The sequence below is a fragment of the Leptosomus discolor genome, chromosome 1, assembly GCF_034619465.1.
Source record: "Leptosomus discolor isolate bLepDis1 chromosome 1, bLepDis1.hap2, whole genome shotgun sequence".
Taxonomy (NCBI): domain Eukaryota; kingdom Metazoa; phylum Chordata; class Aves; order Leptosomiformes; family Leptosomidae; genus Leptosomus; species Leptosomus discolor.
The window spans coordinates 23635474-23659575 of record NC_141391.1 but is presented as its reverse complement, the minus strand read 5'-3'; the positions used below and the strand labels follow the sequence as shown (position 1 = coordinate 23659575).

At 42.9% G+C, this 24102-nt stretch overlaps 1 protein-coding gene across 2 annotated transcripts in view; it reads right to left on the bottom strand.

The window, feature by feature from the left end:
- The window catches only part of MTUS2 (microtubule associated scaffold protein 2), a 193678-nt gene that overhangs the window by 70162 nt on the left and 99414 nt on the right, over positions 1-24102 (bottom strand). The window contains exons 4-5 of one of the 2 annotated variants that reach the window (XM_086481852.1): positions 12106-12267; positions 5760-5762 (exon numbers count right to left, since the gene is read on the bottom strand). In XM_086481852.1, the coding sequence (XP_086337978.1) occupies positions 5760-5762; positions 12106-12267 (165 nt within the window). The remainder of the gene's footprint in view (positions 1-5759; positions 5763-12105; positions 12268-24102) is intronic. The other variant, XM_086481853.1, reaches the window with a different exon arrangement.

Below are 24102 nucleotides of genomic sequence, written 5' to 3'. Positions count from 1 at the left end.
CGAGGCCTTGGTTTTTCTGTGGTTTTCAAAATAAAAATATGATGCATAAATGGGCCATATACCAAGCTCCTCTGCAAGTTTCACTATGGCAAATGTCAAACACAGACAATGGTAGGGAACGTGTGTTTTCCTTATGCTTTCAGCAGTAACAAGGGGCATATAAATACTTAACTACTTTTGTTTTTGAGACATTTTCAATGATGAACACCTGGGAAATTAGTTCAGCCTCTTAACGTTAAGCACAAAGTGAGGAACAATTCCCCAGTTAGAGCTCAGTTGAAAGAAAAGAGAACAAAGAAGCAAAGAAGTCCAGCGAGCACCATTGTTCCGCAGAGGGCAAGGGGAGGTCTGTGGGGAGCAGGGGAAGTCGCACGTGGGTGCAGACAGCGGTGCCCGTCAGGGGCAGCTGCACGTGAGATGTCAACCCTGGAAGGTGGGAGATCAGCAGAGCTTGAAGCAGGTTATGAGCGAAGGTGCAAATGGGTATCTTGGCAAGGACAGAAGAGCAGGATTAATAACAAGGAGGAGTGGGAAACAAGGATAACTGCCCTCCTTCGGTTTACAAGATTAAGAGAGCTCCTAAGGTCTGATAGCGGTGGCAACGCAGCAACTGGGGAAGTGAGAAGGGGTCGTGTAGCAAGGAAAGAGCCGATGCACAGCGCAGCCCTGCTGGGAAGGGGCTGGGGAGAGGGGCACATGGAGATAGCGATTATTCAACTTCTACTTCATAGGTAGAAGAGTCTTGGTGGCCTGTCTGTGGCCATCCTTAGCAGAGAGGGATTTAGGAAGCACGCAGCAGGCAAAAGAAAGGGCAGGCTGCAGGAGCAAATTGTTATCGTTCTGCTAAGCTCATCATCCACAGGGAAATCTTAGGAGGAGAGCCGTCCCTGGCATCAGACCTCAAATAAGAGCTTGTGCTGAATGTTTTTCTAAAATTGGGGTTTGTTCTTTCTCTTCTCTTTTGAAACAACAGCTGTTAGTCAGTTAAAAGAGAAACCTTCAGAAAACATGTTGATTTCAAAAGAAGTTCCCACAGGGAAAATTTATTTTTAAATGACAAGAGTTTGGGCTCTGAATTTGTCATTTCACAGAAATGTAGATTTTCAGGTTTAAAAAAAATCTGTAGGAGAGCGTTGGTGTGATGATCAGCATAATGCTGTACCGCAGGGTATGGCACAGCAGGAGGTTATACAGTTTGAGCTTTTCTACCTCAGAATGTACCAGAAGCAACTCAAAGGTTATAATGTACATAAAGAGTTCGATGCACCATTGTAACTCAGGAAACAAGACAAACATTTCAGTCATTATTATGGGCCTGAACACATGTAAAACCTCTAATAAAACTTTGACTGTTATAAGTATTTTGAAATGTAAAAAGATGTTGTGTGTACAATCATAAAATAATAAAAAATATGTAAAATACAATTTATAAAAGGAAATTAAGCACCACAAGCGTGTACTTCTTGAACCTGCACACTGTTTAATTTTGTTCTAAATTTGTCTTTTGAAATGTATATTAACTCTGACCTGAAACAAAATTTACTTCAAACTCTTAGTGTTATCGCCCACGGGCTGGAAATACGGAACTCCAATTAGCTCTGTGCCAAATGCTGGTACACTAGCTTTATTCCTACTGGCTGTGTAATCAAGGCTCCTAGCACTGAGCCTCCTAGCAAAAGGCTCCTGGGCAGAGCAGGAACAACCAGGAACTTCCAGGCTTCCAGGAACAGCTTCCAAGGCTCTGCCAACCCGCTCCACTACAGGAGTTTGTGGAGCAAGAGGTTGTCTTTCTGGCAGCCAGGAATCAAAGCCACAAACTACTAATTTTTACATGAATTTACATTCCATTTCAGTTTACAAATCTCCCGTTTCCTCTCTTTTAAAAGCTATACTTGTATACAGAAATGAATATTTCAGGCAATAAGGTAACTGTGAGCAGAAATACAGCTCATGTTTTCTACTAATGTAGTTATAGTCCTGTAGAGGTATTTACATTTCTTGATTAACAGACAAATTAACAGCCTGCTTCAAACCAAACAGAAGGAGCAAAGGCAAATCATTAGAAATACAAGGCAAAACACTCCAGACATGTTAAATCATTCAGCAACCACTTGGAAAAACAGGAGACAAAGCCACTTTTCCATTTCCCCATCATTGCTGAATGCCAGCCTAGGATCCAGATCTAAATACACCTTATCTGAGACACTTTCTCAACAGCCGCTGCAGAACCAGTGCTTGTATTTGCCTGTACCTTTCTGAGTCTTTAAAAGCCAGTATAGTGGGATAAGCTTCAATTTTCTTTCACACTTCAGACTGAAAATGTGCTAACAAATTACGCATTGAGTATTTATTCCAAAACAAATCCTAACATGCTGTATATCTCATTAACAATTCAGTGGGACTGGCTGCATTCAGTTAGATACCAGCTGTTCTCAGGCGTATTTTATAAGTTAACTAATGCGGTCTGCAAGTTCAAAAAACCCCAAGGAAGTATTTTCAGTCACTCACAGACACAGAGAGCCACTTCAAGCTTTCTTCTGTCTTTCCCCCCGATACCCATGACTAGTTATGTCCTTGGTGAGTAATGACACATCCACGAAGGCATTGTTTGAGACAAAATGAGCAAAGCTGGAAATATGATGGATTCTGCAGAATAAGAGCAGTCTAACTCTCTCTAGACTCTCTACTTCCTGTGATCTATGAGACATTGAAAGACTGTGAATAAATAAGTAGATGTAGAAGAAAGACTATGTATTTGTTGAAGTAGAAACTGCTAACGTTTGTTCTTTTCCCTTTGTGCTTGTTTCAAATTTGAAGTCAATCTGATAAGAAAAAAGGACAAGGACTATTTCATTGACTCATCTGAAAGTGATTGTTTTCTTTCTACATTGAAAAGTCTCTTTATCTGATATTAAAAACACTAAAGGAAAAAATAAACCTGACAAAAGGAACCGTTATTTGGACTGAATAGAAAATCTCAGGGTAACTCACAACATGCAACCTTGGTTGCAGAGTTAAAATAGCTGCTCCTTTTTCTGTCATTTTATGTGGATCACATGGCATTTTATTGTCACTTCCTCGCACAATTGGGCTATGGCATGTTCCAGAGTGTTTCCCAGGACAGAGTTTGGAAAACTTGCAGTTGAATGTTTCACTTTTACCTGCAGTGTAGTGCTGCATATCCCTATGTTCAGTACAGGAGCAATGAGAATGTAACCCACCACATATTCACTATTCAGCTTTTAATGGAAAACGTTTGCAAAGAGGACAAAGCAGTAGCAGTTTCTTCTCCCTTCATTCCTGCAAGAGCACCGGTGCTCACTTTTCCCCCGCTCAGCTGACCTTAGCTCATCCCTCTCCCTCCGGCTGAGGTTGTGTTGTCTGGATTTTGCAGAAGCTAATTAAAAGAAGCACATTTCATACTGCAAGCTTGCTGGTGAGAGCTGTGATAACATCGGCCTCCTATTTTTCATCTTGACTGATTGTATTTAACAGCCTGCCCTGTTCCATATGATTTACTGGTACTTGTAAAAGCACAGGAATTGACTGGGTTAGTTCTTCGAACAATGTTTTTGATTGTCTTTAATTTAATGGGCCAGGTAGAAACAAGCTGCTCAAATGAATTCCTTATTGTTGCTGTCATTGCACTCAAATTAGGAGATTTCTTATGGGGAATAACAGTCACTTGTCTGTGAGATAAACATTAAATAAGAATAATAACCAAGCTGAAATAACTATGCCATAATACACACACGCCAAACAAGGCATAGAAAATACAAAACCTTCAGCTCTTGAATTTCACAGGCTGTTGAGTGGCAAGTCCAGCCTAGTGGACAGAGCTGAGCTGCAGCAACATGATGCTCCGGAGTTTGGATCAGGACAGACACAAACAAGGGAGCCCAGAGCTGCATCAGTATCCTCAAAGTGAACTAAGGTTTCAAAAGACAGCAAAGTTTAGAGATACCAAGTTGGATTTTCTGTGAGTTTCTATGTTCTGAGAGAAGGATGTGGCTGAACAAGAGCAGACAGGGATGAGACCATAAAGGAAGCTGTAGTACGTGAAAAGAATAAAGCTATGCAGAGCTGGCCAGACGAAAACCACTTCTCAAATCCTTACACACAGTGATTGGGCCACACTTCCTTTTTTTTTTTTTTCCTGAATTGCATGCAAGTGCTGTTGCCCTTGTGTGAGCCATGCACTCAGCTTCCCAGCGTGGACCTATCCTTTAGCTAGATGTTTCTGCTCATGAGTTACTCCTCCTGAACATGCAAAAGAGGCCACGGCACTACAAAACAACACATTGGTTGCTGTGCCTGTGGTGGCACACTTATTCACTTGTGGGCCTAAGATGTTTGCAGCACACAAAATGGCACAATCAGCTTTGTCAGAAGGACCTCTGAAGTCCTCTGGTCCAGCCTCCTGCTCAGAGTGGGTTGCACTAGAGCAGGTTGTGCAGGGCTTTGCTGAGCTAAGTTATACGTATCTCTAACGATGGAGGATTCATCACCTCTCTAGACAATCTGCTCTAGTGTTTGACCACCTCCACAGGTGACCAAATAACAACCACCTTCACAGGTGGTCAAAAAGTAAGAATTTCCTGTGTTCCAACTTGTGTTTGGTGTCTCTTGCCCTGTCACCATGCACCTCTGGCTTTGTCCTCTCTATATCTTCCCATTAGATAGCTAAAGACGGTGATAAGGTCTCCCTTTGCCTTCTCTGAACAGCCCCACAGCCTCTCCTCCTGATCTGTCCTGTCGCGTGCCCCAGTTCCTCCACCGTCTCGGTGGCCCTCTGCTGCTTTCATTCCAGTATGTCACACTGTTCTCGTCCTGGGTTTCCCCAAACTGGACACAGCTGTAAGTTGCCACACAAAAGCTGAATAAAAGGTAGGACCTCCAATGCTTCAGACCACACTCTTGCTAACGTAGCCCAGTACACAGCTAGTCTTTCTTGCTATAAGGGTACATTGTGGGCTCAGGTTCAACTTGCTGTCTAGCAGGACACCCAAACAGGGCCTTTTGGCAGAGCTGCTTCCCAGGCAGCTGGCCCCAGCCCCTCCTGTTGCATGGCATTATTCCCCCAAGGGGTAAGACTTTGCATTTGCCTTTTTGAACTTCATGAGGTTCCTGCAGGCCCATTTTTCCAGCCTGGAGAGGTCCCTCTGAACTGCAGCCCTGCCCTCCAGCATACTGACCAATTCCCCCTGATTTGCTATCATCTGTGAGCTTGTTGAGGGAGTGCTCTACCCTACTTTTCAGGTTTTTAATGAAGATAGTAAAGCAGTATTTGCCCAATATCAATCCCTAATGGATGCCAAAGTCTGCCAGCTGGACATTGTAGCTCTGATCATAACACCCTGAAACTGATAGTCTAGCCAGTTTTCCACCCACCTCATTGTCCATCCGAGGTCTGCAGCAAGCTGATATACTCTAGGACTTTTTGCCAGACAACCACAGAAGAACCTGGGTATGAGAAGGGAATTGCAGGAAGAAGTTTCAGGCCACACTCATGACGTTGAGTGGCTACCAGCATGATTTGATGTGGAAAACTTGTAATTCCTGGGCTCGATCTGTACAAGCCCCCTCCGGAATTGGAGGTCTGGGGCAGATGAAACCAATGCTCCTGGCCAGGAAATAACCAAGGTCTAAAGCAATTTAATTATAATCAACAGATTGCAGTGCTGGGTGAATGCACCAAATTTCTTCCGTATCTAAGCAGGTATGCCTGCATGGTGCTGTACTTTCTGACTTGTCAACACCAGCTCCAGAATCGCTACCCTTCTGAACCCCCTTTCCATTGCACAGACATGCTCTTCTTGGATTACTAACCGCTATGGTGTGTTATGCTGAGAGATTTTTATGTAGCCTGAAGGGCTCAACAGATACACCACTAACTGCACCATATCAAACTGAAGGGTTTTGCCCAAATTATGACAGAATTAGATCCTGGTTTGATTTAGGATCTGAATTGTCCCATTGTGAACATTGATCTAAGGGGTTTAAAAAATAAATCGCCTGTGAGGATGGGAAGTTGTTAATCTGCTGTCTGCAGATATTCCCACATTTTCAGAGAAATTTAAACCAGAAAATTCAACATATGTGTACTTCAAAATATATTTTTATCAACATCTGGGGAAAGAGGAAGCTTACATGTCTTGTCAGAGGTGGATCTTAGCTGCAAAGTTCCTGATGGAAAGCTGTTTTCACCTGTTTTCACCAAAATATGGAACAATAATAAAACCTCTAAATATTAGCTAGGTTATCACTGTTTTTCTCAAAGCAGCTAATATGTTTAAGTGAAATTAAAGGGCCTGTCTCCCTTTTTCTAGTCAAGTATGCTTTTTTTTTCCATTTTCAGGCATGTAAATATGAAAGGGGTCTAATAACACAGAGAAAAGGGCTGTGCAACGCACTGAAACCTAATTAAGGGCATTCTTTTCATACACTAGTTGAAAGGTAATCAGTTCATGTCTTCAAAACCATTCGCATGACAATGATCTTCCACTGCTATTGTCCCACGCCAGAAATTTTTTTGATCATCTGAGTCACTTCACAGCAGCAGGTATAGGAGTCCATTTTCATTAATTACATGTGTTTTGTTCCCTGTAGTCCAATTTATTTGACAAGCACTTTTGGTGAAATATCAGGAGTATAAGCTCTCTTGAGCAGTCATGTTTGTTTTTTATTAATGAGAATTTACAGCACAGGTGGTCTTAGGTAACATCTAACACATGAAAGATTTCACGTGATCTTTGTTGGTTATTTTCCACTCATTAATATAGGTAGATATTCTCCTTTGTGAATTAATTTACTATTCATACATAGTTAAAATGATGTACATCTCTGAAATGTAAATGTAATTCTTACATCACCTGATATTGCACTTTCGGAAATATCATTTCTATTTAAATGACTGCCATCCTCTTTGTGAAATAATTTCTCCCCCTTTTACTTTCATAAAATATGCTGTATACAATACATGTAGTGCCTGTGCACTTTAGCTATAACTGTGGAGTGCTCTAAGCACTTTAGTAATTGCATTGTCTTGCACAGGAAGTTGGACAGATGCAGTATGTGTTTATAAACACATATGCAACATCAAGCCCTACAGGAATTACTACTAGGTGATTGTTAGGAGTATTATACATAGAATATCTATCACATAATTCTCCAAATACACATAATATATAAAAGGAATCATTGTGGTTTCCCTACTTTTTAAAAGCTTTACTATATGGCTGACTTCAGCAGCACTGCTCGTGGGGCAGCCTGGCCTTCTGACTTTTACTGAATGAGGCTGGTTACTTCTTCCTCAAATACAAAATTCACCCCTATGGTCATGTTCTTGATTTGCTTTTTCTTGTGGGAAAATATGGCTCACTTTCAAGATGATGTTGGTTTGTGTTGTAACTCCTTTCTGCTGGACACAGGGACTTCCCCCCATCCACAAGGAGGGGTATGCGGTAAGAAGATATGTGTCCCACTCCCAGCTAAAAACTTCCATCCATGGTGGAGACCATCCCTGTCTCCTTGGATACAGTCTCTGTGCAGTGTCTTGTCTCCTTCCATGGTGCAAAAATCGAACAGGAAATTGTGGTGGTTTTGTTCCTTCCGACCATGACTCCACGGTGGGGCTGCACTGCTGCCAGTTCAGCTATGGAGAAACTAGGCTGAGATGGAGGATAAACATGTGCCCCACCAATCATCCCTTTGCAGATGCTGTCCTCACGATCCAGCCGCAAATAAGAGGCAAACAACAAGCAGGCTCACAAGGCTGAGGCCATCCTTCCCAGGAAGGGGCTGTCAGATGAGCCACCTTTTCTTTTATTTTCCAAGGCTACCCTGGCAACCTGGAGCTGGATATCTTACACTTTTATTAAAAAACTCTTGATGCTGCTAACAAGGAACATGATTAAACATCATAAATCCATGTCCAGCTAAGACTTTCTGAGATGTATTGTTGACACTCTTGAGGCTTCCCTTAAATGCTCCTTAATTCAGCATATAAATGAAAGCACATGTACTGGGAAGGTTGTGCTCTACACCACCCCTCAAAACTTGCAGCTGGGTCTCTTGTAACTGCATCCTCTTTGAGAACAAAGACTACCTTCAATACAAGGGCATCCAAAATAGTCACTGGATATGCGATAACCTGTAGTTTCCTTAATTCAACAACATCTTAAGTAATTTGTCTTTTGTATTATTCTATCTTTCTGCATCATGGTTGCTCTCCTGGTGTTCGGATTGTCTGTGCACTCAGTTGCCATTATGTGATAGTTTGGAAGAATATTAGAAATTTATTCATCCCACTGTTTTCAAGACATTTCATCCCTTCAGTTTGGAGCACTGGTGAAGGTTTCTTTGGTGTTGCTGTTGCAGCGACGAGGCTGGCTGCCTCCCCAAGCATGACATTCACCATCTTTATGACATGCCAGTGTCAGAGACTCATAGTGTAGGGGGATGTGGATTAATTTTTAGTTTAATTATTAAACTAAAAATTAATAATAATTAAACTAAATTAAACGTTTAGTTTTAACGGTTTTGAAACACCGATTTCACCTCTCTGCTCCCTTACTGTTATCAATCTTCTGCCCTGTGATGTCCAGCAATAATGCCAGATTTGCCCAGCATAGACTGTTAGCCTGTGCCAGTGATTGTTCTTCCCACTTTGCAACAGCACCACAAGCAGACCTTTTACAATGTCTGTACATGCAGACTTTCAGCCTTTACATCCCCTGTCTGCTGCAGGACATCCTTTTGGAAACTGGCCTATTCATCATACCCATGCACTTTCTCTGTCGTATTTAAAATATGGTATCTGACACAATTGTAAAGGGCTTCTGTTAGATGCCTTTGTTTGCCTGGGATCAGAAAGCCCAAAGCAATATGAACACTTCAGTGCCATTTCTCCACTTGCTTCATTTGATCCATAGCATCTTCTTTCTGATTTAATAAAGAGTTCAATTTTTAAAAGATGATTTTGTGCTTCGTCATTTACAAGATGTGCAAAACTGTCCAAAGGACACTGAAACAGATTTACATTCTATAGGACTCCCTATCACATTGGTATCTACAGACAGTGTTCATATATTATTGCAGGAAAGGCAGGATTAGATTTGCTAAAACCCCTTTTCTTTATCATTCCTTTGATTTATTTCAGCCTTTGCTTTCATCAGATACTTAGCATTGCGAGGAACTGTGACACTGTTTTAATAAAAAAAATCATGACTTGACCACAGATACATCTGCTGCTACCTTGGCTCATATAAAAATTAAACCAGAGCATTGGACTAACATAGTTTCCTTTGCTTCTGTCTGTTGTGTATAATAACAGCAACTTCCTAAACTTAACAGCTGTCCCTGTTCAGGATCTGCATCTAACTGTGCATAACACAGACAGGTACCCTTACTCTACGTGTTTACTTTCCTTCCAGAATAAAACAGGCAAGTTTCACCTCACCTGATTGAGTGTCCCTGCCAAGACTGGACTGTAAGTTCAGTGAGGTGGTGGAAATGGGCTCCATACACTGCTGCATCCAGTCTTTGCTGGTACAATCAGAGGTGCCTTGCTGGGAGGAGGCTGGGCAGGTGACTGGAGCCCCTGACCCTCAGAATGGGAGAGAGTAATTTCAACATTTTTCCGGTTGTGATGGATGCTGGCAGCATCCCTCCTGACTCTGCTACTGTGGCTTGCATAAGCTAGCACGTGGGCAATTCCCATCACATCCCTGGCATGGAAAGGCCATGGTGCACCGCTGGACTGAGATCTGCCTCCTGTTCTGCACATTGACAGCTTCCCAGCTGTGACACAGCTTAGGAAACATGAGCAGGGTCAGACTAATGGCCTCGCAATGGGAAGAACACAACCGTCTGCTCTCCAGTGCAAGCCTGAACACTGCACTTCCTGCACAGGGCACACCTATACAGACCCACGCACCCACAGACACAAGGACTGAACACTGCACTCTACACAGCCTGGAGGGAAGGAAATCCAGTCCAGAAGCTATACTGCTTTGTCTCCGATGGGCCTGTTAACAGCTATTAACAGCATTTTATAGCTCTTGACCCACAGGTGCACTTTTGGCCAACTTGAAGCACGTGCAAAGAGTTTCCTTTTGTGTGCATCCATAGAAGCAGACATGGTTACTGGAAGGTCATAAAAAGACAATAACAAACGCTCTGAAGGAAACTACACCAGGACTAAGTGATGACACAGAAAACACATATTGACAACCTCAGGACAATGAGCAAATGAAGGTTATTTCGAAGGAAGAAAACTGGAGAACTTCATAATGATCCAAATTCTGTATGGCTTTTTATTTTTCAGCTTTGTCTCCAGAGGTAGTAAAATCTAGCAAAAAAAATTACTTTTTCACTGTGAGGACGACAGAGCACTGGAACAGGCTGCCCAGATTGTTGTGGAGTCTCCTTCTCTGGAGACATTCAAAACCCACCTGGACGCGTTCCTGTGTGATCTACTCTAGGTGGTCCTGCTCTGGCAGGGGGGTTGGACTAGATGATCTTTCGAGGTCCCTTCCAACCCCTAACATTCTGTGATTCTGTGATTAGTCTTCTGTTTCATAGATTAAATAATTTCATAGATTAAAACCCCAAATTAAAAGTAAACTTTAGCTTTCCATCAGCCTCAGTAATTCTTTTCCCCTTCAGTGTTTATGCCCTGATGTGATGGCAAACATTCTTGCTGGAAACCTACTGCTTGATCAATATTGTTTTGCATTAACTTGTAATTTCTGCTCTCCTGTGTGGATCTGAGATTTGGAACCTGTGCAAACTCAGAGGTGACAGCCTGAACCATTCAATTAGTCCTGCCTATGTTAGATTTTGTGTGTCCACATTAGCATGATTGCATATCAAACACCATTGTTCCAGCTCACTGCAGTGTCCCAATACCGAAACTTCCCTGTCAAGGACTCACTCATGTGAGGCTGCACAAGTAGTAAAAGACCCAGGTCTTCTTGCCTGTGACAAAAGAAGCCTGGAGGCCAGAAGAGCTCTTCTACAGAAACTTGAAATAGCCCTTTAAAGCTTATCATGCCAATGCCACTACCTGGAAAAGAAAGGCTTTTGCTGGAGATGTCTAGGGGCAAATCTGATACTAATCAAATACTGCTGTAGCCTGAAAATGATGTAGGTTAGCTAGAGACCAGAAGAGAGGAAAGGAAGCTCAAACGGAAAAAAAAAAAAAAAAAAAAAAAGGGAAGAAAACTTGAACTTCTGCTCATAGAATGGTCCATTCCCCAGTTAGTGAGCACAGATGATGGAAGCAGTTTTCTGACAGTAAGAGACACTTGCTTCTGACTGTTGGACAAAAGACCACATCCTCCTCCCCTGACTTTCACTTAGCTGGGCTACATAAGGGGAACATTTTCAGCTTCATCTTCCCTGCCAGATTCTCTAAGCCACTGATTACAGCAGTTAGTCTTTTTCCCTACATCCTTTCCAAGGGGAACATAGAGTTCATACACCATGTCCAAATGCCAGGCTAGGGAAGGGGCAGCATGAAACAAGTGTGAGCAGGAGATGGTGGAGAGATGCACATGTTTTTCAACAAAAAATGCATTTGGCAAAAAACTAAACCTTCCTGTGTGAGATGCTATGAATTATTGCTGGCTGGTTTGAGATGTAGCTGGATTGAGCTGAAGAAGAGCTTAGTTAAGGAAACAATTTGGAATCAAGACTAGGGCTTTTTTGCTTTATTTACTTGCCTCCTTCTCCCTCTCTGAGTGAAGACACCACAAATTGCTTAAACTTAAATCTAGCAATGCATTATCTGCTCAATGGAATGCTTTGGTCTCTAAAAGCTGTTTGGTGATAACCAGTGAAGTATACACTAAATCTCTGGCATGTGTAGTTAGGGACACGAAATGCCTTTAACTCCAGACACAGTTCACATAATGAGATTACAGCTGTGTTGTTGACTGTGTTTCAAAGAGACTACAGCAAATAGAGTTCAAATCAGCACACTGGCAGTGTGCCCAAGAACGGCATGAAAATTAATTGAGTAAGCAGTAAAATAGCATCATAATAAGGTTTCTGCATCTTTTTGGCCTAATGTAGGCCGTGTTTCAAGTTTGGAGCACTTACCAGCAGGTGCTGTGGCAGTTTTTGGTGCTGGAAGTAAGCTCTTGCGAGGAGTCACCGTGCTGCTTGATACCTGTGTCGTGCTCTTGCTGCTGCCCTTGGGGACATCTTTAGAAGGTGCAGATGTCTTAGGAGTGGTTTGCTCTTCATTTCCAAAGCTGGAACCTGTGGGAGACCAAAATTGCTCTAATTATAAGTTCATAAAAAATGTATGTGAACCATGGCATAGAGACTGAGCGTGTATCAGCAATTATAATCTACAAAGACATATTCTCATTGCAACTTGGGCTAAGTTACCTGGATTTTCTCCAGTACAAATGGTTATGTAGAAATTAAGAATTCTCAGCCAGTTACTTAAACGCTAAGCCTTGGCAGCTGTTGCAGTCTGACTTCAACAGCAACTTAACATCTGCTTTTGGTCTAGCTGCATAAAAGTATCTGGCTGCAAGGCTCATAAAGAAACAAGGAATTTCTAAATATCAAGGTGGATGAGCTGGTTTTGGCTTTGTAGCTGCTACAGGAGCCACTCTACACACACAGCCTAACTTTGGAGTTGCTGGTTATCAGAGTAAAGGGGAACAGCAGGGCTCAGTGGTGCAAGGTACCGAATTCTCCTACCTAGGAGAGATTTCACACAAACAGTTGCTCAGACCACACTCAGACATTTGAATGATAAGATGAAAAACAGGAAGAAAAATCTGCCTTAACTCTCACATCCACTTCAATCATATTCTCATAATGAATCTCAGCTTGCCAAAGTATCTAGTTTATATTGACCTCTTTCAAAACCTCTAATGGGTTTGGTTTCCTCCTGCATTTGCCATCTAGGGTATAATGACATCCCAGACTCCTTGTAGATATAAGGAAAACAATCTTTTCTTAACATTTGAAAAAGGCAAAGTTGGAGTGTCTTTATTTATAGTGTAAGAAGCCTAAGAGGAGCAAAAGATTACAGCACATCTGGACTTAAACATTTGCAGAAGGATGAACATTTTGTTTGAAAAAATGAGTGGAGATAGTGGCAAGAAATACATAGGATTGCAGAAAAGGGTTATAACGTTCATTTCCATTATTTTAAAAAGATACAATACAATACTGTTTAGGTATTGCCTGCAGGAAAATGATAACGTTATTTTAATAATTGGCCCTACCCAAATCTCCAGTATTTTTAAGATGTAGGCTTCTTAAATGTGTGCAAGCAAAGAAGAGACTATTTTTTTTGCCTTTCTTACTGAAAATTCACTAGAAGAAAAGTTCAGGTTAGAAAAAAAAAATCCTCTTTTCTGATAAAGGAACAATATACCTTTTGGATCTGTCAAAACAGCTTTAAGTTGTGTGGTATCTTTAAAGCTGTTGCATGTAAGTCTTAATTTAAAGTGTATATCTGCAGTACACATGGACTCCTACAAAAACATTTGACCTTTTTTCAAATAATAAGCCACATTAAAATTCAAACAAAACAGTGCATTGTACTCTACACTGGAACAGAAAAACCTGAAACATTCGTCATCTTCACACTGCTGTGCACATAACAACCTCTCAGCACCTCAGGTTGTTGTTTTATGTCCAAACTACTTGGATTGTTCACCCGTGTAACAAACATTTAAGATTACATGCTGAATTATCTGCTGATAAAACACTGCTGACTTCAGTAAAGTCACATCAGCAGAAAATCTGGCCCAGCCTGGCCCAGTCTCCTCTTCAGCTGTACCCGAGGACATCTCTACCAGGTGTCAGGGGGAGGTTACAGCATGTGTGTCCACCTCAGTCTGCATCATACTCCTGAAGTTACTCCTGAAGCAATCTGAGGTATGTGCTCACTCAGTCGGTTTGTGTTGCACCGCTTGTAGAAATTTTTTTCTTTCCTTGGCTATCTGTTTAAAAGTTTCAACTATAGAAACACTAACCTTGAAGAGGAAATTATTCCTATTCTTTGCAAAGAAATGCCATTTGTGTGCTTTTAAATGGAAACGCTTTATTCTCTATTGTGAATTGTATTATATGGAGAACGTTCCAACTCAGAAATCTGGCCAAATGGAAGCAATTCCCACTTTGAAGAACCAGGCGTCCAGGGGAGTTACATAACCTCTTATTAAAAAAAAAGTTAAAAAGCTTTTCTAGGTATTGAAGATGAAGTGCCGCCAGCTACAAACACTTCTGCTGTCTAAAACACAGCATAAGAGATCTGCTAATTACAGAAATGAGTGGGTGGGAAGGCTGACGAATGGCCACATCAGGTCCCCTCAATCAGAAATGCCCAGTGTCCAGAGAGAGCCGGCCATGCACCTTGTGCTGTGGCTGGACAAACCCCTTCAGGAGAAAAAAAAAGCAAAGAAAAAAAGCAATTCAGCTTTTGATCTTTTAATGAGAAACGGCCTCAGGGAGACAAGCTGCATTGCTGTGCTAGGTGGCTGTGGCAAGGTGTTGGAGGCTGCAGGGGTGACCTGCGACAGGAGAGGACGGGGCTGCCCCGTACCAGACACAGCCGACTCCAGCTTGTTCCAGCTGGCTCCAACGGACCCACCATGGGGCACAGCCCGGCTTATCATCCAAGCTGGAGGCACCTCTGGGAAAACGTATTTAAGAAAGGGTAAAATGCTGCCCTGTAGTGAGGAGTGAGGAAAAAAAGTGTGAGAAACAGCCCTGTGAACACCAGGGTCAGAGAAGGAGAGGGAGGAGATGTTCCCTGCAGCCCCTGGAGAAGACCATGGTGAAGCAGGTATTTCCCTGCAGCTTGTGCAGGGGACCACAGTGGAGCAGATATCCACACTGCAGCTCGTGGAGGACCCCATGCTGGAGCAGGTGGACATGCCCTGAAGAAAGCTGCTGCCCATGGAGACCCCATGCAGGAGCAGGCTCCCGGCAGAAGCTGTGGCCCCTGGAGAGGAGCCCACGCAGGAGCAGGCTTACCCTGAGGGACTGCAGCCCATGGTAAAGGCCCATGCTGGAGCAGGGAAACATATGAGAAGGAAGAAGAGGTATAGGGGAACTATTATGGACTGACTGCAACCCCCATTCCCCATCCCCACCTGCACTGCTCAATGGGGAGGTGGGATGGAGGAGGTAGAGGAGTCGGGGAGGAAAAACTGAAGTTGAGCCTGGGGAAAAGGGGTGTGTGGGGGGAGCTGTTTTGGGTTTTTTTGACTTTGCTTCTCACCATTCAGCTCTATTCTAATTGGAAATATATTAAATAATTTTCCCCAAGTTTAGTCTGTTTGGCCTGTGACAGCAATTGGTAAGCGATATGCTTGTCTTTATCTCTACTCATGAGCTTTTTCATCTTATTTTCATCCCTGTCCTGTTGAGGATGGGTAGTGAGAGAGCAGCTGGGTGGTGTCTGGCAGCCAGCCAAGGTCAACTCACCACAACAACAATATCAATACATCCAGGATTTGATGAGATAAGATCAATGTTCAACATAAGAGACAATATGTCCCACTTCACTCTTCACTCAGAGATGGAGTTTTGAAAGAGACAGTGGGGTACAATAACACATGCATGTATAATATGCCCGAAAAGGCAAATGTTTGCTGCTTCCATGGATATCACTAGGACAGCATCTAGTTCCCCAGGAGCAGGGCAAGCTGAGCTCCACCTTGCTACATATGGTGCTGTATTCGATTTTTCAAATAGCATTCAAAGAAGAAATGAAATTAAAGATCCAGGAAAATGTAGATTCCTCATCATCTAAGAAGAAAATAATGGTTTTCATTTAGTCAGAGGAATTAACTTCTTGAAGGAAAATCAGAAAGATTATTTATCAGACAATACTTGTCAGTCCATCATGAGATAATGTTTTTCACTACTATCTGCAGTGGGTGAATCTGTAGTATCTGTCCTCCCACAATACCACTTCTTAGTTTTCAGTAAAAGCCTGTACAGGAACAGCGGATGTGCAGTGTGTGAGCAGTTCCCAGGTGATCACATCCATAGTATTGTACCTCTTCCCTCCTACTCCTCCACTTTTGCATTCTCTCTAAAGCAGGGGAGACTCCTTGCTTGCCTTTGAAGCACCTGGCAAGTCATTTGGGTGCTCCTACATAAAACACCCTGTATTTTTGCAGACTGTGCTCTATGAGGGGGCAGCCCTGCTGACTTTGCAGTAGAGTATTTAACAGACTATTAACAATCCACTGGAGCTAAAGGCCTTCAGCCTCACTTTTATCATCTCCTCACTGTGAGCCCCAAGGAATCCTACTGTTCTGCTTGTGAAAAAAATACAGGAAAGAAGAAAAGGTGCTTGAAGGCTTGCAATTACTTTGGAGAGTTCCAGCTGCACCTATTCATCCCCTACACTGCTACGCCAGTAAAGACATGCAGAAGTCACGGCTGGCAATGTATTGTAGGCTGCTTGTTCAAAGAAAACCATGACCAAAATCCCACTGGCTCCCAGACAGCTTGAGCCACCCTCTCTGCATACCTGCCACTGTCCTCTTCACCATCTGGCCCTGACCTGCAGCAGCTCGCTTCTTGGGCTCCTTGCCCTGGGAAAAGGAAGGCTCTCTTGTATGTATCACTAAGAGTTTGTGTCTCATGTATGTGTTCCCCTTCTGGAATTTTTTACAAAATTTATCAAAAAGGATGGAAATATGGTATGATATTACATACAACTGTAAAACCAGCAGGAGCAGGGGTGGGGGGAATTCCGCATTTGACAAGAAATTAATTACGCCATGTTGTATGGCAGGTCTTGATCTGAGAGGAGACAGCAATTAGAAGGGCTGTGCTCTGGAGATCCACAGCCACAGGTTTCCCTGCCTGCACTCAAGGGCAATAAAGTCTCCTTCTGTTGGAGAACTTGAGTCCTTTCTAGAAAAATAGCTTGTCTGACAACACCTACGGGTCTCTCTTTTGCTGAGAGAAAGAGTATTAAAGCATGAGTGCAGGTGCTTCTGCAGCTCCCTGTCTCATAGGCTGCTGTGTGAAGCATGTTGAAAAGGAGTAAGTTTCCAGCTCTTTGTAGCAGGTCAAGCATTCACTGCGCTGGCAGTGGGCTTGAAGCTGTTAGCTCCCCACTGCAGCTGTAATCACACCTGAGACGCTAGGAACATGCTGGCATCGTGAATGTTCACTGAAGCACATTTACCCAGGGTAACAGCAAGCCCTTTCCATCCTAACAATCCTTAGACACTACTTGACACCAAGTTTAATGACAATGAAGGTATGTCTACTTGTTGCAGCAGTGATCACACTTAGCATTTCTAAAGCACTTTCCAGTCACAGAACTCAATGAGCTTTACAAAAAACGAGGGAGTTGAATCGCTTTCCAAACTCACACAGTGAGGGAATAGCAGAGACAGACAGGGAAAGTGAGCAGGAAAACCTGATGATGAATGAAGCTGGAATTACTTTTTTTCACTCGCAAAAATATCGGGATGTATTATTCATTTGAGTTTTACCAGGCTGCACTTCTGCGTCCCAATTTTCAAGCACAAATACAAGCACAAAATAAACTTAAAATTACTGCTGTGGGTAATAATCTGATAAGGAAAATACCTAAAGTACTGTGAAGAATCAGGTGATGTTTAAAGCAAAAATCTGCAAGACGCCCTTTTCATTAAATTGGAACATTTGCCCATCTTTCTATTAATGTCCACTCTGTTTTCTGATTTTTACTCCTAAGGTGGTAAGTAATGTTTATAGATTGATTACAAGATATGCAGCCTGTCTGCTGAGCTTTTTATTTCACTATTTTAAGGGTTACTGTTTTAAAGTCCAACACTGTATATTTCAGTATATCATTTCACAATGTAATTATCAAGAGACACAATTGAATGTACAGCTCTGTAGCTCAAGCTGAAACAATGCTATTGACCAAGTGGTACAGTGTGATCATTAGTCCTGAGAGGTTACCATGCTATTACAATGTTATGATAGTAGATGAGATTACTAGCCAGCTAATCTGATTTTTTTTGTCTTTGCTGAGAGCCAGTGCCTGGTATTTCTTCATACAAGAGGTAAAATGTGCAACAGATTAGGCACAAGCTGATGACAGGTTTCTTTTCCATCCAGAACAAGAAGAGGCTTAAGAACTGATGTTCACACAATGCTTACACCTAGCTTACTTACCTCGAAGTATTCTTTCCCATTGCATTTTTTTGTCTCAGACAAAAGTGTTTGAGAATAATCCCCTGTAATATATTTATTTCAGAGGAGGTTTGTGCATGTCCACATGCCTCTATAAAAGTTGATTTTTCAGAAGTCTTAGCATTCAAAACTAAAACCTGAATTTTGAATTTTGAACTTAACCTCCACCAAAATAAGGAGGCAAATCTTCAGCACCTGTCAGCAGAGGAGCCAGCTCTCTGAACATTAGATGGCTTTGGGTCTCTGCACTGCAGATTACTACCTCTGAGACAGACCCTTCATTGCTAGGGAGGGAGTTTGGTGCCATCATCAATGATTAATGCCAGCTATGTGATCAGTTGTGGCTTTTGTACAATAACACTTACATATGTGAGAGATTGTTGCATGTCCATCCTTCTCCCTGTGCTCTCCAGTCTCAAAGTCAAGCACCTTTCTCCTGTGACACCTGCTGTTGGATGGTATGGACCCCTCACATCTGGCCATGCAGACAGCTGTTGGGGCACCTGAAGGGAGGGAACCCTGCAAAGAAGACCATCACCATCACTGCAAAAGAGCGTCTGCGCAGGTGCACTGGCAGGCTCCTCCTTCACCTCCTGCCCGTGGTTGCTCCTGCAGCCAGAGGCTGGTTCCTGCAAGCAAAACACAGAGGTGGTGTTTCTGGCAGGGTGGAGGGAAGCATCACCTCCTCAGGCTGTGTTTACTTAACTGGCAGTTGCACTGCCAGAGCAGCACTGGCAACCCTACTCATGACAGGATGCCCTTGCAGACATGGCCTTTAGTTGAGGCTTGGTCTACCAGGCTGTATCTACACTGCTAAACAAAAGCTGGCCAAGTGGTGTAGGCTGGCTTATCCTGACACCATTCAGGCTAACTATAGCAGCTTTTCTTGAGACCGTTAGAGCAGCGCAGCCCAAACCACTGTGTGAAGAACAGGGTGAGGGGTTAAGCCTGGTTTCCAGGCTCTCCCCTGCTCACCAGTGCAGCTGGACTTGCAGCCAGGCAGCATCCACCGAGATGGGCTGTGTGTGCTCCCAGCCCGTGGCAGAGGAGGTCATCCAGCTTAGCCTCACCTGCAACAAAGTGGATTTGAGAGAAGTGGAGATGTTTTGCCTCCACCAAGTGGAATTGGAGCTGCTTCGTTTACATGTTTTGATGACTCAGAGTTTTTGAAACGTAGATTAATTTTTGTGGCACAGACCTATCTTCAGTGTCCTTCATACATAATAGATTGTAGAAATATAGCCTTCTGCTGATGCACCTCCTTGTATCAATACTAACTTATTCATTTCACCTCACCAACTAAAATATATGTTTTAGAATCCAGCTAAATTGATTTATTACTTGAGTGGAGTTATGTGCTGCTCCCTACTGAAGTGTTACAAGCCTCATTGGGCAAGGTGAAAATTTTACCGCAAAGCAAAATTTGTGTACGTGTTAGTGGGAGTTGCAGACAACTTGCTGACAATGCCACACTTTGGAATCACATAACACATTTTATTTGGGCTCTTGTGAAATGTCACACCTGTACTAGGCAAGATGAACATTTCACCGTGTAATAAAATTTCACTGTCTGTTGGTGGTAGCTTTGCCTATCACTGGTGGATTGTACAGCTGCTTGGCTAGCTGAATTTGTTCATGTAGCTGCCTAACTAAAGCCCCACAGGGTATAGAGTGAAGATAGTATAGTATTTTGCTGATTAATCATAATGTTTGTAAGAAAGGATAACGTAAGGTTATTTGAATCTTGCCAAAGATATCTGGACTATGCAGATATTTTAAAATGGGCCTGAGAGATCACTGCATATCCACCTTCTGAAAGGGACATCTCTTGGCACTACTAGGAGCTGAATTATCAAAGGTCATTCACAACCAAATCTTCCCTGCAAACTTTCCTCATTCAGTGTATGACTCTGGTCACAGTGACAAGAAACATCCAACCTCATGAATGGTCTGCTGAAGTGCCTTGAGTGGTACCCTGAGGAGCTAAGGCAGTAGGGGAAACATACTGGGGAAATGTTTGCTTCTCTAACTAAGAAGAGAAAAACGTGTCTGCTGTAAGCCTCTTCTAGACATACAGATTAAGATTTCTAACAGATCAGATCACAGTAACCTGATCTTAATGTATAATTACTGAAGCCTATCAATTAGTTGTAGCAATCATAGAATCATAGAATATTTGGGGTTGGAGGGACCTTTAAAGGTCATCTAGTCCACCCCCCCTGCATTAAGCAGGGACACCTTTAGCTAGATCAGATTGCTCAGAGCCCCGCCTGAACTGACCTTGAAAGTTTCCAGGGATGGGGCTTCTACCACCTCTCTGGGCAGCCTGTGCCAGTGTTTCACCACCCTCACTGTAAAAAATGTCTTCCTTATATCTAGTCTAAATCTGCCCTCCTTTAGTTTAAAACCATTACCTCTTGGCCCATCACAACAGGCCCTGTTATAAAGATTGCCCCCATCTTTCTTGTAAGTCCCCTTTAAGTACTGGAAGGCTGCAATGAGGTCTTCCTGAGCCTTCTCTTCTCCAGGCTGAACAACCCCAACTCTCTCAGCCTGTCCTCACAGGGGAGGTGCTCCAGCCCCCTGATCATCTTCGTGGCCTCCTCTGGACTCGCTCAAACAAGTCCATGTCTTTCCTGTGCTGAGGACTCCAGAGTTGGACGCAGCACTGCAGGTGGGGTCTCACCAGAGTGGAGCAGAGGGGCAAAATCACCTCCCTCGACCTGCTGGCCACGCTGCTTTTGATGCAGGATATGGTCAGCCTTCAGGCCTCTGAGTGCATATTGCCGGCTCATGTCCAGCTTTTTGTCCATCAGTACCCCCAAATCCTTCTCCTCAGGGCTGCTTTCAATCCCTTCATCCCCCAACCAGGTGCAGGACCTTGCACTTGGCCTTGTTGAACCTTATGAGGTTCACACGGGCCCATTTCTCAAGGAAGGGCTGGCTCTTAACACCCGAGGTACACCTGAAGGCAAGCAAGTACTCAGTGCTGTTGCAAGCTCTACTTGCTTACACAAGTTAAGAACATATTACATATCAGTTAAATATTTAAATTCCTCTCAATAAGTTCATGTTGGGAGAGAAAATAAATAGCTATATCCAAGCAACAGATTTTTTTTAAAATCCCATGTTCAGGGTGAGGCTGAATTTGTAAGAAATACTGTATTTGATCCCAATGAGGGCAACTGAAGTGTTTTCTTCAGTGCAAGCCAGGTCTGACTTAGGATGAGTGATTTAGCAAAAATGCTACTCTCATTACTAAGCAAAAAGCACATGAAGTAAAACAGCAGCACAGCTTCACAGTCTGGCAGAGTTGTACACTTCTTACAGAGGAGATGGATGAATACAGGTCCAAGGGCTACTTCTCCCTCTTGTTGCCCAGCAGAATAGTCCTCCATATTGCAAGAATTCCCAGGCACTGTAGAGCTGTCAAAGTAACACCAAGCATTGACTGCATTTTTTCCAAGGACACATCTACATTCCAGTGACCTCAGCTGCCAGAATGGCCCCTGGAATCACCTGTGCTTGCCCAAAAGTGAGAACAAACAGAAAGAAGATACAGGTAACATCCATTTTCTACTAGCATTAAAGCATTAATGTCAGATATCAACCTACTTAGGGGGGAACTTTCCTGAGTAAGAAGATTTTGATGTTCCTGGGTAGTACTTCAGTCCCAGCATCTACATTTCTAGAAACACTAGTTTTGTAACACGACTTGGGCTCATGACCATCTGCTCTAATGGCACCATGCCGACTTCTGAACTGGCATGCCAGTTTTAACAGGGCACAGGCACCCATGAAAGATAGGATTAGAAGTGACATCTGCTCTGCAAGAAGTTCCTCCTGATGGCAAGGAGTGCCAAATTGGAGCCACATGCCTTATTATAAGGAATGACATCTGTTGACGCTTATAGCATTATATCATCAACAAACGCCTCTTTCCTGGAATTGCTGCTTCTAATTTGCTTAAGCACTAGCTTGGAGTGCCATATTTGGACACTTAAAGGGATACGATCCTTGGTAAAATGTTAATGACATTCCGAAGGTGTTAATGAACTTCCATCAAATTTAGCAAGCCATACTGAATGCCACAGCTCACCAGACTACGAGAGGTGACTGTTGTCACCTAACAATTGCCCAAACAATTGTCAGGGCTTAAGGTCTGGTAGCGTTCAGTCCTACTCCTTCCTGCCAAGCCACAATATCACTTGTGCTACAGTTTACATGGAATTACGCTAGATCAAAGAGCTAGTAAATGTGTCTGCCTCCTTCCTTGGCATAATGATGACTTCAGAGCATGTAATATGGGGGGGAGATGTCATACTGAAACCTCTAGGATGGAAGAGCCCTAGAGTTTCCAGTTAGTCACTAATTAATTGCATTTTATGAGCTCAGGAACAGATCGTCAAAGCTGCTTAGGAACTTAACTCCTATTTTATTTCACATTCAAATTCAACTCACATTACTTATTCTCAATCACCATCCTAGCCCTGAAGGAGTTTCAAACCAACAGATGTCTCCATTTCAGAGTATGAAGGATGCGAGCAGCTGAGTAGAATCTCTCATGAATGCTGAGCAGTGCTTTGGTTGGAGGAGAAAGGTGGTGCCAGGCACCAAAGCTGTGCTGTGCTGTGCTTTGGAGACAGACAGGGAGGCATCTAAGTTGTTCAGAGCAATCATGCACTGTGCTCAGATCATGTTCATCCTCTTGGACAACATGCTGTTCAAGAAAAAAATTGCCCATCTCTTATAGAATAGCTTGGCTGACTGGGGCATCATCTGAGCTTCCTTCTCCCACACCACTGGAGGACGTCAGACGCAGGAGGTACAACTATCTGTCCTGCTGGATTTGAGCCACTGTGCACCAGTGGACATGGAAAGAGGCAGGAGTGCCCCTGTCACTCATGTCCAAGAAACCGCCTAATTCTTACGAAGTCATTCCTGCATCTTTTAGAAAACTACATGTAAAACACAATGTTTACCACCCCCTATACCTAGAACAGCAAGAGTTTCCACAGTGGGCACATATTTCTGCTTCTTCTCTCATGGCCTATCTCCTACAGTGAGGGTAAGTGCAAATGAGAGTTGCAGGACCATTAGAGGTTTCCAACTTCTTTGATCTGTTTGAATTTCCCTACTGGAAATTTTCCTACTGGTGGTATGGACCTTTTGAAAAATGTCACATATTTACTTCTTCCTCATCTCATCTTTACTAAAAACAGTGCCTTTAACAGATGATAGATAAAATAGATAATTTTACAATAAGCTAATTTTACAATTAGCAACACTAAATGCCACGACCCACAGACCTAATTAAACAAGTTTTACAAAGGGTTTTAGCTATGATTATATTTCTATGAACTGAAATAATCTCTACCAGTTGGCCCTTAGTATTTTGCAGGGAACAGATGTTTAATTGCACTTGTTTCACAAAAATGAAAGCTCTTCAAAGCTCTATGCAAAATCAAAATTCTGTTGAAACCAACTGAGGTTAAATAGAGGAGGTAGGTTCTTAAAAACTGGCAGTGCCTTTATAGAACAAAATATTTAATTTTTCTACTTGATAAAGTATCAACCATTTTGTTAATTTGATCCTTTTACAGCTTTTTTTTCCTCTTCCCATTTGAATTTAGCTGACTGGTAGTAGCAGTATTCAAGTGAGTAGCTTCTCTTCATTACCATAAATGCTACTGGTAAGTAATAAAATCTAAGGCCATTTAATTGGAGCCTGCAGATGTGATCTCCACAGGGTTATAATGGCAGAGCCCAGAGTGGAACGGTGAAGTCACCTATAACCAGCCCCTAGGGAGTGCCTGCCAGCCACCAGGAGCACCACGAGCAGGGCTCCAAACACGTCTCAGACATCTAACAGCAGGCAAAACCAATGAGCAAGATTCACAGCACCACATACCA